The 15,229-nt window shown below is 41.0% G+C and overlaps 1 protein-coding gene across 3 annotated transcripts in view; it reads left to right on the plus strand.

Moving 5' to 3' along the window:
• The first annotated feature begins 10,160 nt into the window (after positions 1–10,160).
• Positions 10,161–15,229, plus strand: part of birc6 (baculoviral IAP repeat containing 6) — a 128,664-nt gene continuing 123,595 nt past the window's right edge. For all 3 annotated transcript variants that reach the window (XM_042010087.1, XM_042010089.1, XM_042010088.1), the window contains exons 1-2: positions 10,161–10,566; positions 14,746–14,927. In XM_042010087.1, coding sequence (XP_041866021.1) covers positions 10,356–10,566; positions 14,746–14,927 — 393 coding nt within the window. In that variant the 5' untranslated portion in view covers positions 10,161–10,355. The remainder of the gene's footprint in view (positions 10,567–14,745; positions 14,928–15,229) is intronic.

A 15,229-nucleotide genomic window follows, 5' to 3' on the forward strand; every position in this document is an offset into this window, starting at 1 on the left:
ATGCTGGTGATCTTCTCCATTAAAAGCAGACATGATTCTCTACTGGAAACCACTGCATGGACTCAGGAAGACTTCCAGAAACCACTGTCTCTGAACACAGTTCACCCTGAAACCCACTAATGCAAGTTAAAGCTCCATCATGCAAAGAAGAAGCCAGATGTGAACAGGATCCAGAACCAGCTTCTTCCGTCTTCTCTGGACCAAAGCTCATTTAAAATGGTCTGAGGCAAAGTGGAAACCTGGATGAAGATGTGAACTAGTTTGTGGAAAGCATGGACGGCGTGTCCTGCAGACTAAAGAGGAGAGGGAGCATCCAGCTTGTTATCAGTGGACAGGTGAAAAGCTGCATCTCTGATGGGATGGGGCTGCATTAGTGCCTATGGCGTGGGCAGCTTCCACATCTGTGAAGCTCCATCAATGCTGAAAGGTACATGGAGGTTTTAGAGCAACATCTGCTCCCATCCAGACAACATCTCTTTCAGGGAAGGACTTGCAGATTTCAGCAAGACGATGCTGAACCACATCCTGCATCCATCACAGCAGCATGGCTTCACAGGAGAAGAGTCCGGCTGCTGAACTGGCCTGCCTGCAGTCCAGACCTTTCACCAGTACACAACATCTGGAGCATCATGGAAGCAGAAATCCAGCAACCAAGGTCCAGGACTGTAGAACATTGTGGGGGCGTTTCAATAAAATATTATATTATTTGTTGGGACTTTATTGAAACACTTTCAGATTAAAGTGAGTTTCTCCCTACTGTAAAGGGAATCCGTGTTAACAGGTCATTTTTAGAAACAGCTTTTGGATGCCATTTCATCCCTTTTCAGGAACAAGAGGATATTTTTTAGTCATTAAACTAGATGAAAGTATTTTTTTAAACAATGTTCAGAGCTATATTTTGAGAAGGACCTAATAATGACAACCAGACAGCAGGGGGATGCTGCTGTTTGCTGGTGGTGAGTAATAACTAGTTCTTCTCAGGAGGAGCCGGCAGATTTTACAGTCTCTGGTCAACTTTATGTGTCGGGATCATGGGAGAAATCCTGAGTGCTGCAGAGAAGCAGCCGGCACGGCAAGAACATGCCAAGTGCCTCATGTTGCCCATGTTGTGCTGCAGCAAATCTGATTCTGACTCCAACTGATGGGACTTCAAGGATCTGCTGCTAACATAGTGGTGCAAGATACCACATGGGGCCCTCAGTGGGCTGGGAGAGACTGAACCACTCATTAGAGGAATGTTCATGAGTTTTAAAGCTGTTTAAAGATTTCAGCCAAGAACAAGGTTTTTAACCAAACACATTCAATTTTATTCTGCTTTATTTCTACAGCACAAGGCTTTTTTGCAGACACAGTTCAATTAAATCCAATTCTGTATAGTTCGATTATAATCAGTACATAAATACAATGCATTATATGATCCACATCCGTTCAGTTTGTAACTGTGCATATAAACAGGTTCGTTAAACAATGACCTAGCTAACGAAAACCTCCATCAGAACCAGGACCAGAAGGTATAACATCCATCAGAATAAAAACTGTCAGGTACTTGATCACACTGCTGACAGAGCCTGGATTTTTTCTGAACCATGACTGTGGCTTGGGGGTAACAACAAAATACCAATTTTACCATCAAAGGACTGTTTATCTACATAGAACGAGATGATTGTGGGTTTATTTCTAACAAATATTTTGTGTAAACTAGCCTTCACTTAGGTAACGTTCAGATGTCCCAAGTGTCAGTGAATGCAGCATGCAATACACTTCTATATGTTGTTAATCTACACTGAAAAATATTATTGGCTGTTTTTGCAAATCTAACATCTGAGGACCACTTAATTTGTAATAATCAGCTAAATATTTAGGCCTTAAAAAAACCTTCATTTGTGCTCCCCTTTTCCTGATCCGTGCTTGGCCCCCTCATCAAAACTTTTCTAGACCTGCCCCTGCATATAAATCCTTTCACCTGTCAACCACCTGGTTAGAGGAGGTCCTGCTGCAATTTGTATTTCAGACCATATTCATAATTTCCCTTCACTACATTCATTGCTCCTAAAAGATCAACCTGCCTATCCAACATCTGCACAGCACCGATGTAGAGAAAGCATCTTCTCTACACTCGCTAGATATCTGACCTGATCTATCTGGCTGTCTCATGACCAGCAGATTTTACAGCTGTGTCACCAGCAAACCTCGGCTAGTAATGAAGATAAATGCAAACGGAAGGCTATCTAAGGAAAGCTGCTCGTTTTCTCCTCCTCACGTGCTGAACGATGAAAAGAGAGACTCACAGGGACAGAAAAGCTGATCAGGGTGGAGGCGCACTGAGATGCAGAGCGACTGTGTGAGGTTTGCGCAAAAGTTTTAAAAGGATAAAAACACCCACATCCCCCACGGGACGCCCTTAAAATGGAGCCCCCATACCTGGAGTCACCATGGCAACCGCAGACAAAAAGCTGCCAGTTATTTCACCTCAGTGGAGCAAGTGGTTCTCACGCAGCAGTGTGCAGGAATACGAAGAGGAACTCTGGGAAAAAGGAAAGACTGCTGCTGCTAAGTAGAGAGATGCATCATGGTAGAGAACTGCTGCCTGGCTGAATCCACTGGTCCACTTACTGGTTATTTAACTTTATTATAACTGTAGCAAGTGCTTTAAACTTTTGGTGGATATAATAAAATCAGTTTTATTTTGGTGCAGACCCACTGTGGAAAATCATACCTGAAGAAAACTGAAGATAAAAAATAAATCTTTCAGAAGGATAAGGTATATTGTTTCTGGCCGTTTTTGTACAACTATTTCACACTATTCCATAGTTAATTCAAAATCTAGTAATGTACACTCCCAAGAAATAGTTTTAACACATACATTAATGTCCTCTCATCCAATATCCTGATTTATATTTTAGTTCAGTACTCACACACCAGAGGCGGAGCTAGACTTTTATACAAAGGGGGTCCAGAGGGTGGGCAAGACTTTATCATGGGGGTAGTATAGTAATAAAGGAAATGATTGTGTTCCTCTGTCCAACACTGTTCTGATAACTGTGGTCACATTAGAGAGACATCTTTACATTAATAATCTAAATTACCAAGTGGAAATATTTACAAGTGTATAAAACTTCATAGAAAGTAAGCTGGTTGTTCTGGGTGCAGAGTATGGAGCTTGATGTGGTAGTAGGGTAATCCGTTCTGGTTTTACCTACTGTCTGGTGGTGGTGGTAGACTGGATCAGAAGTCAGAAATATCTCCTTATAGCTTCATTCTTTTATCTTCCTCTACAAAACCAGACTGGTTCCAGGATCTAGTTCTCCACATTTCAATGCAGTAGCTACTTTAAAACCAACTGGCAGCCTTGCTAGCCTCCCGTTTAAATGAAACTGAATGATGTAGTGCTAGCTTAGTTAGCGCTAAGTAACGTGGATACTGAGATTCTCTTTAAGCATCTTTATAGTTTATTTTCAGCTCCAAAGGGAAAGTCCTGACTGAGTTGACATGTAGTCCCTAAATACACCCACTAAAAACTAAATATGACCTGGTTTCCCCACATTATCGTAAAACTAATATAGTGCTAGCATGAACTAGATTAGCACAGCTATACAGCTTCATGCTAACATCAAGTTAATAGCCTTTAGACATAGGGCTCTGCAGGGACACAGGCCCCCCATTACTCAGATCACATCTGTTATAATAAAGACCTGCTATGTTTAAGCAGCGTTATGTTCCACCTACGTCCCTTTGTTAACCCGACTGTTATGGTTGCTTCCAAAAAACCGCTGCTGTAACTAATAATAATATAAATAACAAAAATATGGTTGTAAGACTTTGTAAAAAAAGAAAATCCTCCTTTTGTGTTGTCTAACAAAAGAGAACAGAAAAGTATGATTATAAGTGATTGTTGGAAATCTGCTCCAACAATTATGTTGGATTTTATTCTCCAGTGAATGTCGCTGAGTCATGTTTTGCATTGAACCTACTGTCTGACTGTCTACACTTGATCTTAAAATATGCAGGATGAACACTTTTCTAGTGGAGGGTACTACCGGAAACTTTATTTTCTAGTTGATGTATTGGATTAGGTAATAAAGCAATTATCACATTATTATCATTATTATAAAACAGCCCCTTTTTAAGTTATTATAGTTTATTTCAAGACATTAAATCTGACTCACATGCACCAACAGTAAATCAAAATAATCAGACTCTGCCTTATTCATCCTTCGTTATGTTTCATTTGATCAGTTGTAACCCAAGATTACTTGGCATTAACATGATAGTTTTTTAGGTCTGTTGCCTTCAGTTTTTCAGGTATAGCAAAGACAGTGGGATCTTTCCAATCCTGGGATTATAAGGAATCCATTGATACTAAATGTGCCACAGTTGATCAATGGGAAAGGGATACATATTGACACAAAGCAAACCTGTTTTTACTGTGGCTTCTCAGAGTCAAATGATTGGCTTTGGTACATTTCTGATAAATTGGTGTGTCCCTAAATGAATCCCAACATGCTGCTGATATCAACTCAAGCCATGTTGGTCCAGGTGAGCTGATCACCTCTTCTCAAAGAAGTCAGGAGCTGTTGCTCGCTTCATTTTCTCTCCTTTTCTTCTCTGGTAGCCTGATTTTCCTTTATGGGGAACAACTGTGTCTTCTCCTGTGGCAGTCCATCATAGGCTAATGGCAGGATACGCAACTCAGGTGAAACAGCCAGTGCAGGTGTGGACTAAACCATTGTGTAACATTTTAAAGGGGTGAGAGGACCTTCTGAGGTCATCCAGAATGATTCCAAAGCGGGAATTTAGAGCAAACTGGACCTTGTATTTCCATAACACTGCATTTTATTTTAAATTCACATACTAGTTAAAGATAACAGTCTTCTGTCCTTGTTACCGGTGACCAGAGGGTAACAATTCCTCACGGTCACAAAGAGAGATGGACCCAAGTAAAAAAGGTTATCCAGCAAGGTAAGTTTAACAGATTTAATAAGGGTTGCTTGAACAGTGCTGTAGATAGTTGAGGTTCAGGGATCCAGACGGGCAGATCCATCCAGGTTCCAGTGGAGGCAGCTTTGGATCTCAGGCAGGGAATCACATAATTGTAGCAACAATCCAGCACTGAATGAAGATCAGCCCGAGGTTTATAAACAGGTGAGGTGCAATAAACTGATTCCACTCAGCTGTGCTGGTTAACCACAGGACACGCCTCCTCCAGGGGAAGACAGCACAATCCACACAAGGGAGAGGGGAAGAGGAGCACGAGAGGAAAAATCACAGCAGAGCTTGGGGATCCATGACACTCAGTGCTGGATAGTTAACTCCTGAGATTACACCGGGGCACAGACCTGCTTTACCGGGACATGTGCCATGATAAAAGAGGCCTAACGACTCCTATGTAGCCGTACAATAACATCAGTAGTTGTACTTGCACAGGGACCAAACCTTTTCTAGAAAAAATTACTTAAAAATCATATATTTCAAATCCTAAATTTTTAAAAGGTGACTAATTAGGAACCACTTCAAAATTGACTTCAAACTGACGTAGTGATACTTGTGATTAATGCTTGTCTTTTTTTGTCCTCTGCCTCCAGTGACCTTTTCTTTCTAAGATGCTGGAGTAAGTGGTTTTACCCAGCTTCAGGCATTTTTACATGATCATGGGATTGATGACGTATTCCAGTTTGGTTTTAAAGCCCTTCACGGCACGGAATCTGTGTTATTAAAGGTTTTTAATGATCTCTTACTTTTTACTGACTCTCAGTGTTGCTTTCAGCACTGTTGATCATGGCATTTTCATTTCTCACCTTGAATAAAGTATTGGAATCAAGGGAACTGCACTTATATTGTTCAAGTCTTATCTCATTGTAAATGCATTCTGTGAATATTGGCTCATTTTCCACTTCCTCAGCCCTCCGTACTTGTGGGTTTTCCCAGGGGTCCATTCTCGGCCCAATTGTATTCTCTCTTTATATGCTTCCTCTGGGTTCTGTCCTCAAAATGATAGTATTTCTTCATCTTGCTACACAGATGATACTCAGATATACACTTCTGTGAAGCAAATTTTAATAAATAGTGATTTTAACATACACACTGAGAACAGTTCTGGTTCTTTTGCAAAGGTGTTTTTAAATTTTTTTAAACTGTCTAGATTTTAAACAACATGTCACACAGCCTACTCACAACAAGAGGACACACCCTGGACCTGGTCCTAACCTATGGCCTGTCCACTGCTGTGTCCTCTGTTGTTGGCTTGCCTGTGTCTGACCACTATTTTGTGTATTTTGTAATTTTTTTCCTGCTAAGATTTTACCTGCATCATGTGATTTTATTGTTGATCATTTTAATAGGAAAATGAAATCAACAATTGATGCTACAGCTCCATTTTAAACAAAAACAATAAGATCCTAACCTGCACCGCTGTGGAGAAACAAAGATTTCACAGACCTCAAAAGAAACTGCAGGAGAGCAGAAAGACAGAGGAGGAAAACTAAATGAACCATTCACTTAGAATTTTTAAACTCAATTTTTCAAACTCTACAATGAAACAGTTAAACGGGCCGGAAAACTTCACTTTTTCAATCTCACTGCAGACAATAAAAACATCCTTTTTCAAACAATAGATGACCGGTCCTCTTTGCCACCATGAAAAGATGCATGTGAGGACTTTACGAACCCCTTCAGAAGTAAAATCTATTAGATCCAGTCTGTTATCTCAATGGACTGTTAATTTTAAATGATCAGATGCGTTGTTTTTACTCAAGGAAACACTGGAGAGTTATGTCCTGGTTGATGCAAAGATGCTTGGTCGAGTTTTCTCCCTGTTAAACCCAACAACCTGTCTTTTAGACCCAATTCCCACATCACTTTAAAAACATTTTATGATTTCTTTGAGCCTGAGCTTTTGGACATGGTAAATTACTTTCTTCAGATGGGTGTCTTCCCATCTGCCTGTAAAACAGCGGTGGTGAGGCCCCTTCTGAAGAAGAGGAATTTAGACCCAGCTTACTGTTAAGTAAAATGATAGAAAAAGTTGTTTTTATGAGCTGAACTAGAGTGCCATTAGCCAACTATTAAATGTGATTGGATATCCCTGGATATTGATAGGTCAGATCAGTAACAGACCAAACATGTGGTGACCAGGATGAGAGGAGTCCTGGATTATTTAGCCAGCGGTCTGGAGGCAGCTGGAACGCTGCAGTTCTTCCAGCGAGAGGAGAGGGCAGCCCAGGATCTGTTGGCCGTGTTTATGACCCTTTGCAGTGACGTCCTCTGAGCCACCGTACAGCTGGTGTAGCACACACACATCCAGCTGTTGCACCACACACACACATGCAGTACACTAAGATGCTCTCCGTAGTGCACCTGTAGAAGGACACCAGCAGTCTCTGGGTGATGTTATTCTTCCTGAGCATCCTCAGGAAGTGCAGTATTTGCTGGGCCTTCTTCAGCAGCTCAGAGGTGTTCCAGTCCAGGTCAGGTCCTCCTCGATATGGACTCCCAAAAAGCAGAAGTCCTCCACCCTCTCCACACAGTCCCTGCTAATGAACAGTGGTGGGATGTCTGTTTTTTTATTCTAAAGTCTCTGATCAGCTCCTTGGTCTTTGAAGTTTTAATAGCAGGTTGTTCTCTGCGCCACCCAGTCAGCTGTTCCACCTCAGCCCTGTATGTAGACTCCTCCCCCCCAGAGATGAGCCCCGCAACTGTGGTGTCGCCGGTGAACTTGAGGATGGTGTTACTGTGGTGTGCAGAGGTACAGTCAGATGTGTAGAGGGTATAGAGCATCAGCATGCAGCCCTGAGGGAGTCGGTGCTGATGCTGATGGCTGCAGATGGATGCTCTCCCACTCTGACCCTCTGACTGCAGTCTGACAGGAAGCTGGTGATCCACATGCAGGTGGAATGTGGAAGGCCCAGGTCCCCCAGTTTACCCACCAGTTTGTGAGGGAAGATGGTGTTGAACGCCGAGCTGGTATCCACAAAGAGCATCCGTGTGTAGTTCCCCCCCTGCTCCAGGTGGAGTGCTGTGGCTACAGCTTCCTCCGTCCATCTGTTCGCGCTGTAGGTAAACTGGTGAGGGTTGAGACTTTTGGGGAGTAGTGAGGTGATGTGACCCTTTACCAGCTTCTCAAAGCACTTCATCACCACCAGAGTGAGAGGTACTGAGCGGTAGTCATTGAAGCTGGAGATGTGTTGCTTCTTAGGCAGGGGGACAATGGTGGAGGACTTCAGGCAGGGTGGGACAATGGACTGAGACAGGGACTGGTTGAAGATCTTAGTAAGAACTCCAGCCAGCTGGTCAACACAGTCCCTCAGCATCCGTTCAGGGACACCATCAGATCCAGTGGCCTTCCATGGGCTGACACCAGGCCAGCAGCGTTTGCCTTACGTCGTGCTCTGTTAATGTGAGGTTGAAGCTGGTCTGGACCGCAGGGTGTGGTGTAGGTGCCTCCAGAGAGTCTGCCTCGAGTCAGGCAATGAAGCTGTTCAGCTCCTCTGCCAGTGAGACGCCTCCTTCAGCAGCTCTGATGTTGGCCTTGTAGTTTGTGAGGTGCTGGACCCCCCTCCACCCCTGCCTGCTGTTATTGAGTCTCCTGAAGTCCGTCTTGGCCTCTCTGATGCCTCATTCAGGTTGGCTCTGGCTGTTCACATCAGTGAGGACCTCACCTGGACTCATCACACTGACTTTATTACAAAATCAGCCAGACAGAGGCTCTTCTTCCTCCGCAGGCTACGGAGGCTCAACGTGGACTCAAGGATACTCTGCAACTTTTATAGCTGCACTATAGAGAGCATCCTGACTGGCTGCATCACTGCCTGGTACAGCAGCTGCACCACCCTCCACCGCAAGGCTCTACAGAGGGTGGTGGGATGGTCCTGCCATCCATGGAGGACCTCTACACCCAGTGGTGTAGGAGGAAGGCCACCAAAATCATGAAGGATTCCAGCCACCCCAGTCACGATCTAAATTGTTGTAATGACAATAAATAAAAAAATTTAAATTCAAATTCAAAATTCAAGGCAGAAATGCATACAGAAATGTAAAAAGGAGACAGAAATGAATATGCTTGGAAAAATAAAAAGAGGAAAAAAATGCAAAATTGGAAAACACGAGGACATAAATATGATAAAATAAAGAAAGTCTAAATAAATAAATAAATAAAATGATAGATTAAAATAAAATACAGGAATAAATAACTTTTTGGATAAGAAAATCTAAAAGGAAAATAACACAAAATAAATATAGATATAATAATAAAGGAGGAAAGAAAAAATCACCAAATAGATAAATAAATAAAACTGAAAATGACATGGAAAAGTAAATAAACAGGAATAATAACATAAGATAATTTTTTTTTTTAAATGTTTTATAGGGTTCTTAATGGAAAACTATTTAAAGATAGATAGATAGATAGATAGATAGATAGATAGATAGATAGATAGATAGATAGATAGACAGACAGACAGACAGACAGACAGACAGATAGATATAATAATAATAATAATAATAATAATAATAATAATAATAATAATAATAATAATAATAATAAAATGAGTTTATTGAGCCATTTTTTATATTTCTGTATTAAAATTTTATTTTGGCAGTTTCGGTCCTCCATACATTCTGACATAATACAAAAGCTGAATATTCCCAGCTTTCTGTAATTTTTTTCTTTATTTCTTTATGAATTAATTAATTCATTACTTATTACTTATTATTACTTTTTTGCTCAGTTGCAAAATTAATGACTATACTTAGTCGGAATTTGTAAAAAAAATAAAAATAAAATAAAATAAAATTATATATATATATATATATATATATATATATATATATATATATATATATATATATATATATAAACAAATATTTTGGAGGTGACATGAATTTTCGTGATTCTTTCAAATTATTCAGTAGTGGTTGCTGAGCGGTACTATTAGCTGTACAGGGTTTATTGTGGTTATATTGAACAAGGACAACAATTTAAAGAAATAAAGCTGTAAACAGAATCTGAAGTTATTATGGTTGTCGTATATTTTCTTCATACTGTCACGGCACAACTGGAACTTTTCTATCAACCAGTTTGTTGAGAAACGATTACTATGATGTTCCCATTATTTTGTCCATCAGTTGTTCTCGTTACTCTTCTTGTTATCGCGAGACGTGGAGAGCCCACCCTGGAGTTCCACAGCGCTGATGGTGAATAGCCACTGCTGTGGTTACGGGTGGAGGAGAAGAAGCCGCGGAAGAGTCAGCAGTGGCAGGGGACTGATGGTTTGGAATTAGTCTAGTAGATGTTATAATATTACGTGTGTTACTGGATCTTTACAAAGCCAAAAGAGAAGGGAAGGGAAAAATAAAGAAAGATGGCGGCCGCGGCCTCGCCGGGCTCCGGCTCGTCCACCTCCTCAGACTGGATTGTACTGAGAGACGGTTGCCTGCGTTGCGACGAGGAGGGCCTGCGAAGCCTTTCCTACCACCCGGCCCTCAACGCTATCTTAGCCGTTACCAGTCGCGGCAGCATCAAAGTGATTGACGGCACTTCGGGAGCCATTCTCCAGGCTTCAGCGTTGCACGGTAAGTACCGGAGTTCTCTGTCATGCCCTGACAACGTCAGTTTCAGTTTTGACAAGCCAACCACAGATTGTCAACACAGGTTTCTGGTAGAGTTGTAATACCAGCTCGCTGCCGTTAGCGTTTCATACGGGCCTAGTTGGGTTACTTAGCAAACAGGATTTGTTTAGAGCGATTTGCTTATGTAAAAATTCTGTCACTATCTTCGCACTTTGATGCATTTGTGACCTGAGACCTCAGTGTTTCACAAATATCGGGATTTGATAGTTTACAACGGATTCATCATGACATCTGCAGGCTAGCCAACAGTTAGCAAGTGAACATAGCATAGCTCTAGCTAGCCGGTTAACCTTCCTTGTCAATTTTTGTTATTCTTGTGGTAACTTTGACATGTCGGTAGTAGTACAGGTTATATCTTGGACACTTGACGTAGCACGATAACCAGTACCCTAAAATTATTAACTGTCTGAAGATGCCTGACTTTTAATTTGAGAATTGTTGTGGTAGCCACTAAGCTAGCTAGCAGCTCATTAGCCGCATAACTTTACAGTTCGCCGGGCGCTGTGACAGTCACTTGAAAGCATCAGCGTGATGCTCATAGTAAACGGACTTAATGTAGTTACCCTAACAGAATGGACATGTATGTACTTACTGTCTTATCTTGGCTAATTCAACCCAGCGACTTAATCAAACGTATAATTACATGCCGGCTTGTAGTTATGTCAGCCAGAATGGACGAGACGTTTCTTTCTTTCTTTCTTTCTTTCTTTCTTTCTTTCTTTCTTTTTTTTTTAAGGAGTTACTAATAAGTTGTTGAGCTGTGCTTCTCACTTAGTTATTTCTATTAATGGTCGCCCTCATTGTCGTTTACATATCACTGCTTATATAGTAGTGTTTTTGTTGGCAGGGACTTTTTCATGATCTTTTTTCATTCTTTTTGTCAATCTTTATTTACATATAAATTACAGTAATCTTCTGTTGGACGTCAGTCTTTCTAGAGCAGCTTTTAGATGGAGTTATATACTTTAATGAAGAGATATTTGGCAGCACACCTGTTTGAAGACATATGTTACACAAAACATCCCCAGATATCTAAGACCAGGAAGGAGAGTGATCCAGTTGCTCCCTCCAGAACCAGGATTCCTCATGGTTCAGGCTGAACACCATGTTACTAAAAACAGTGTAAAGACATCTATAACTCTTTCTCAGATTTTGTTTTTGATATGCTGCAACCTGTTCAATGATCACTGATAACCTGAAGGCAAAGGGAAATCTGTAAGGACTTCTAGGAAAAAACATGTCTTTGATCAGTAGTCTCACTGATGGTCCACATGCCAGAACCATTTAACTTTTACTTTAACTCTTGAAATTTTAAATCTTTTTTTTTACAAGTTTCCTAACCAAGACAGATAATAGCTCAATCAGCTCCTAATAGGCAGTGATATACATGTTGTTTGCACCACTATGTACAAATACTGCATATAGTGCATCAGAATGAGAGGACATAAGGATATTGTAATAATTTGGTTCTGTTAGGTCTGATCTGATAAATAATATTCAGCCCTGACATTCAGATGTTCTTGCCTCCAAATTCTTTACAGTTTTTGTGAATTTATTTTATGAAACCAGTTTGCTCAGATTCCAGAGGGCGCAGCATACGCATAAGGATCCAGTCTTGAGGGTGAAGACAATAATGTCCTGTATGTTTTTTGTGATATTGGTTTGAAATGTGGTACAAGCAGACCTCCTGAAGTTTATAAGATAGTTTTAGTCTTTAGGAGGACAAAGTAGATAGTCCAATTCAGACTTAGGAAGGCTGCATTTAATGAGTGTAAGTGTTATGGTAATGAAAAAATAGCATTTCCATACACAAGCAAAGACTTAAAAATGGAAATGATTAATCTCTTTTGGCTTAAAATAAAAAATGTATGCTTTCAATGTGTAGAAGATCATGAAGTGTAGTGATAGCTTGTATAATCAGATGGTGCTTCCATGCAGGTTAGATATGGTTATAGAGGATATCATGGTGATTCTACTGTCATGTCTTGCATCTGTAGAATTCCAGATCTCAACAGAAGTCTTCTCAAGCACTCAAGGCTAATGATTCAGGGTAACGTCTGGTCCAGCAGAACCAGACTCGGGGAGGGTGGCCATCTGCCTCGATTAGATGGTGTGATGAGAGAACAGTAGAAGAGGGAGAGACAACAGTCATTATGTACACTGAGCTGGTTGGTCAGGATAAAGCTGCTCCAGAGTCAGATTAACCCATAAAACCCATAATTCTAAACTCTGAGTGTGTGTTATAAAGTTTATCTATGGGTTGGTTAGTTGTCACCATAAGCAGACTGTCCTTGTGTCTGTCACCAACTACACTGTGTCTAGTTAAGCTTCCTCTTATTGGGTGTTTATATCGCAACTAAATCTGTCACCTCTACTGTAGTTTTGCAAACTTTAGAAATAACATTATACACTGGGAAAATTCCAATTCTTTTTTTTGTCAATCATTTTATATAACTTTTGTTTATTTTTTTAATTAAAAAAAGGTTCTGCCGAGAACCATCAGGCCGTGTTTTTCACTGTCTTTGGTTTTTTCTTGTCCACCCACCCACCAACGTGATGTCTGTGTGCAGAATAACCCAACAGATGGAAATCTGTCAAACCTTTAAAGTATCTGGAGGGTACTACAGTATCAACCCTGCTGACTGTACTGTGCTTTTATCATTGTTAAAGATGCAATACAGAACTTCAGCAGTTTTTTAAGTGAAACCTCCCCCCCCTTGCATCTTGCATCTTACCTGTGCTGTCAGTCTTATCTTGACTCTTTTCTAATCTTATGTTGTGTCTCTTTTTCTCTTCCTCTCCTCCTCCGATAATGTCTTTTTATGTTTCTTTCCTCAGTCAGCCACGGTGCACGTTTAGACCGGCTGCTGTGTTTGTATCCGTTTGCTAGCGTGTGGCGCGGAGCGTAAAGCGAAACTTTGCTGCAGCGTCCTGCGGTGGCCTGGATGAAAAAAGCTAGGTGGTTTCTCAGCATCGGGATGCAGCACATAATAGATGTCACTGCGCCACCAAACAAGTCCGGACGACGTGAACGGATCTAAGAAACACTTAAGTTCAAACCAATCGTATCCCAGACTGGGATCAGGTGTACTTTTTCCCATTATTTGATTTTTTGTGTGCTTGTTTTTCATGATGTGGAGTTTGCAGCTGGGTCAGAGTTGTACCTGCAGCTTGCGTTGGAAGATGTCACTTGTGACTCGTGACTCGTTCTACATTTCTGTTTGAAATGTGCGACAGGTCATCTTCATGTGTGGATATGTACAGAAGTATGAGGACAGTTGTTACACATGAGTTCCTACTAATGTTGGAAATTTAATCTCTGCTAGTAGAAAAAACAACCTGCAGTGATGTGGTGCAGAATTTTAATAGATATTTAAGTAAAGATGATTCTTGTTCAGGGTTCATTTTTCAGTAATATCACAAGGGCACAGTGGAGACCGTGGTGCTGGTGATTTTCTGCTTTCATATAGCAGCTAAAGGATTAATTTGTGTTTACAGTTGGTCCAGCCCTCAAGGAGCTGCTTTAATTGTCAGAGCAACTGTCCCTAATGTCCACACCGAACTGGGTAAAAAGGATTTCCGCGTCCTGCTCCTTCTGCTTGTTGACCAGCTGATTTCACTCAATAAATTTCTGTAAATTTTAGGCACATTGGAAGCAGATAAGTCATGCTAGAAATGCTTTAATTGACCATTCTGACTTGTTTAGGCCTGCCATGGCTGTGTTTTAAGCTTTGATGTTATTATGTTTTTACAGCTTCTTTTGATGGTGTTTAAATGCATTTTTACTCTTTAGTGTTCTCTCTGTGTGCTCTGTTGTTTTGCTCTGTTGTTTTGGTGTAAATATATATTCTCTCTCCAGTTAGGATGTAAATGCTGAGGTAATACATGAGAAGGCGAGGATGGCTGTCAAGTGTTTTTCTGTTTCCTTGAATTAGTAATTGAATTAGCGTATGCTTAGCAAACTCTTCTCAGACAAATGTTTGTATTTGGCACAAGATAAGCGACCAGATATGGTGAATGACTGCATTATTAGAAAATGACCTTCCACTGAAGGTTACTCTTGGACATCAGTTAACTTGGTCTTTTCTCTTCCTTGCTTTGTGTCCTGTCATCCTGTCCCAGCTAAACCTGGCGGTCGTGTCAGGTGTCAGTACTTCCCTGCAGTGGACAAGGTGCTTTTTGTGGACGACTATGCTGTGGGATGCAGGAAGGACCTGAACGGAATTCTGCTCCTGGACACAGCTCTCCAGCCTCCAGTGGCCAAACCAGAGGATATGGTTCAGTTGGAACTGCCGGTCACAGAGGTGAGAGCCACAGACAACAGGAAGCCCCTTCTGGAGATGGTACCTGATATACGACAGCCCTTTTCTTTCAGAATGAGAACTTTTTTTCAGATTACTTTAGAATCACATTAACTCCTCAAACTCTCTGTTTCCGCCCACGTTTTCAGAGTGAAATGAAAGTTTTATTTAAATGTGACAGAAATTATATCACATTTATATTAAGAGCAGAAACTAAACAGGCATAAAGAAATCGCTGTTTTTACACATTCACCAGAGTCTTGCAGGGTTCTAGAGAACCAGACCTCAAAATCTCCAGAGTTTGA

The sequence above is a fragment of the Melanotaenia boesemani genome, chromosome 16 (assembly GCF_017639745.1).
Source record: "Melanotaenia boesemani isolate fMelBoe1 chromosome 16, fMelBoe1.pri, whole genome shotgun sequence".
Lineage (NCBI taxonomy): Eukaryota > Metazoa > Chordata > Actinopteri > Atheriniformes > Melanotaeniidae > Melanotaenia > Melanotaenia boesemani.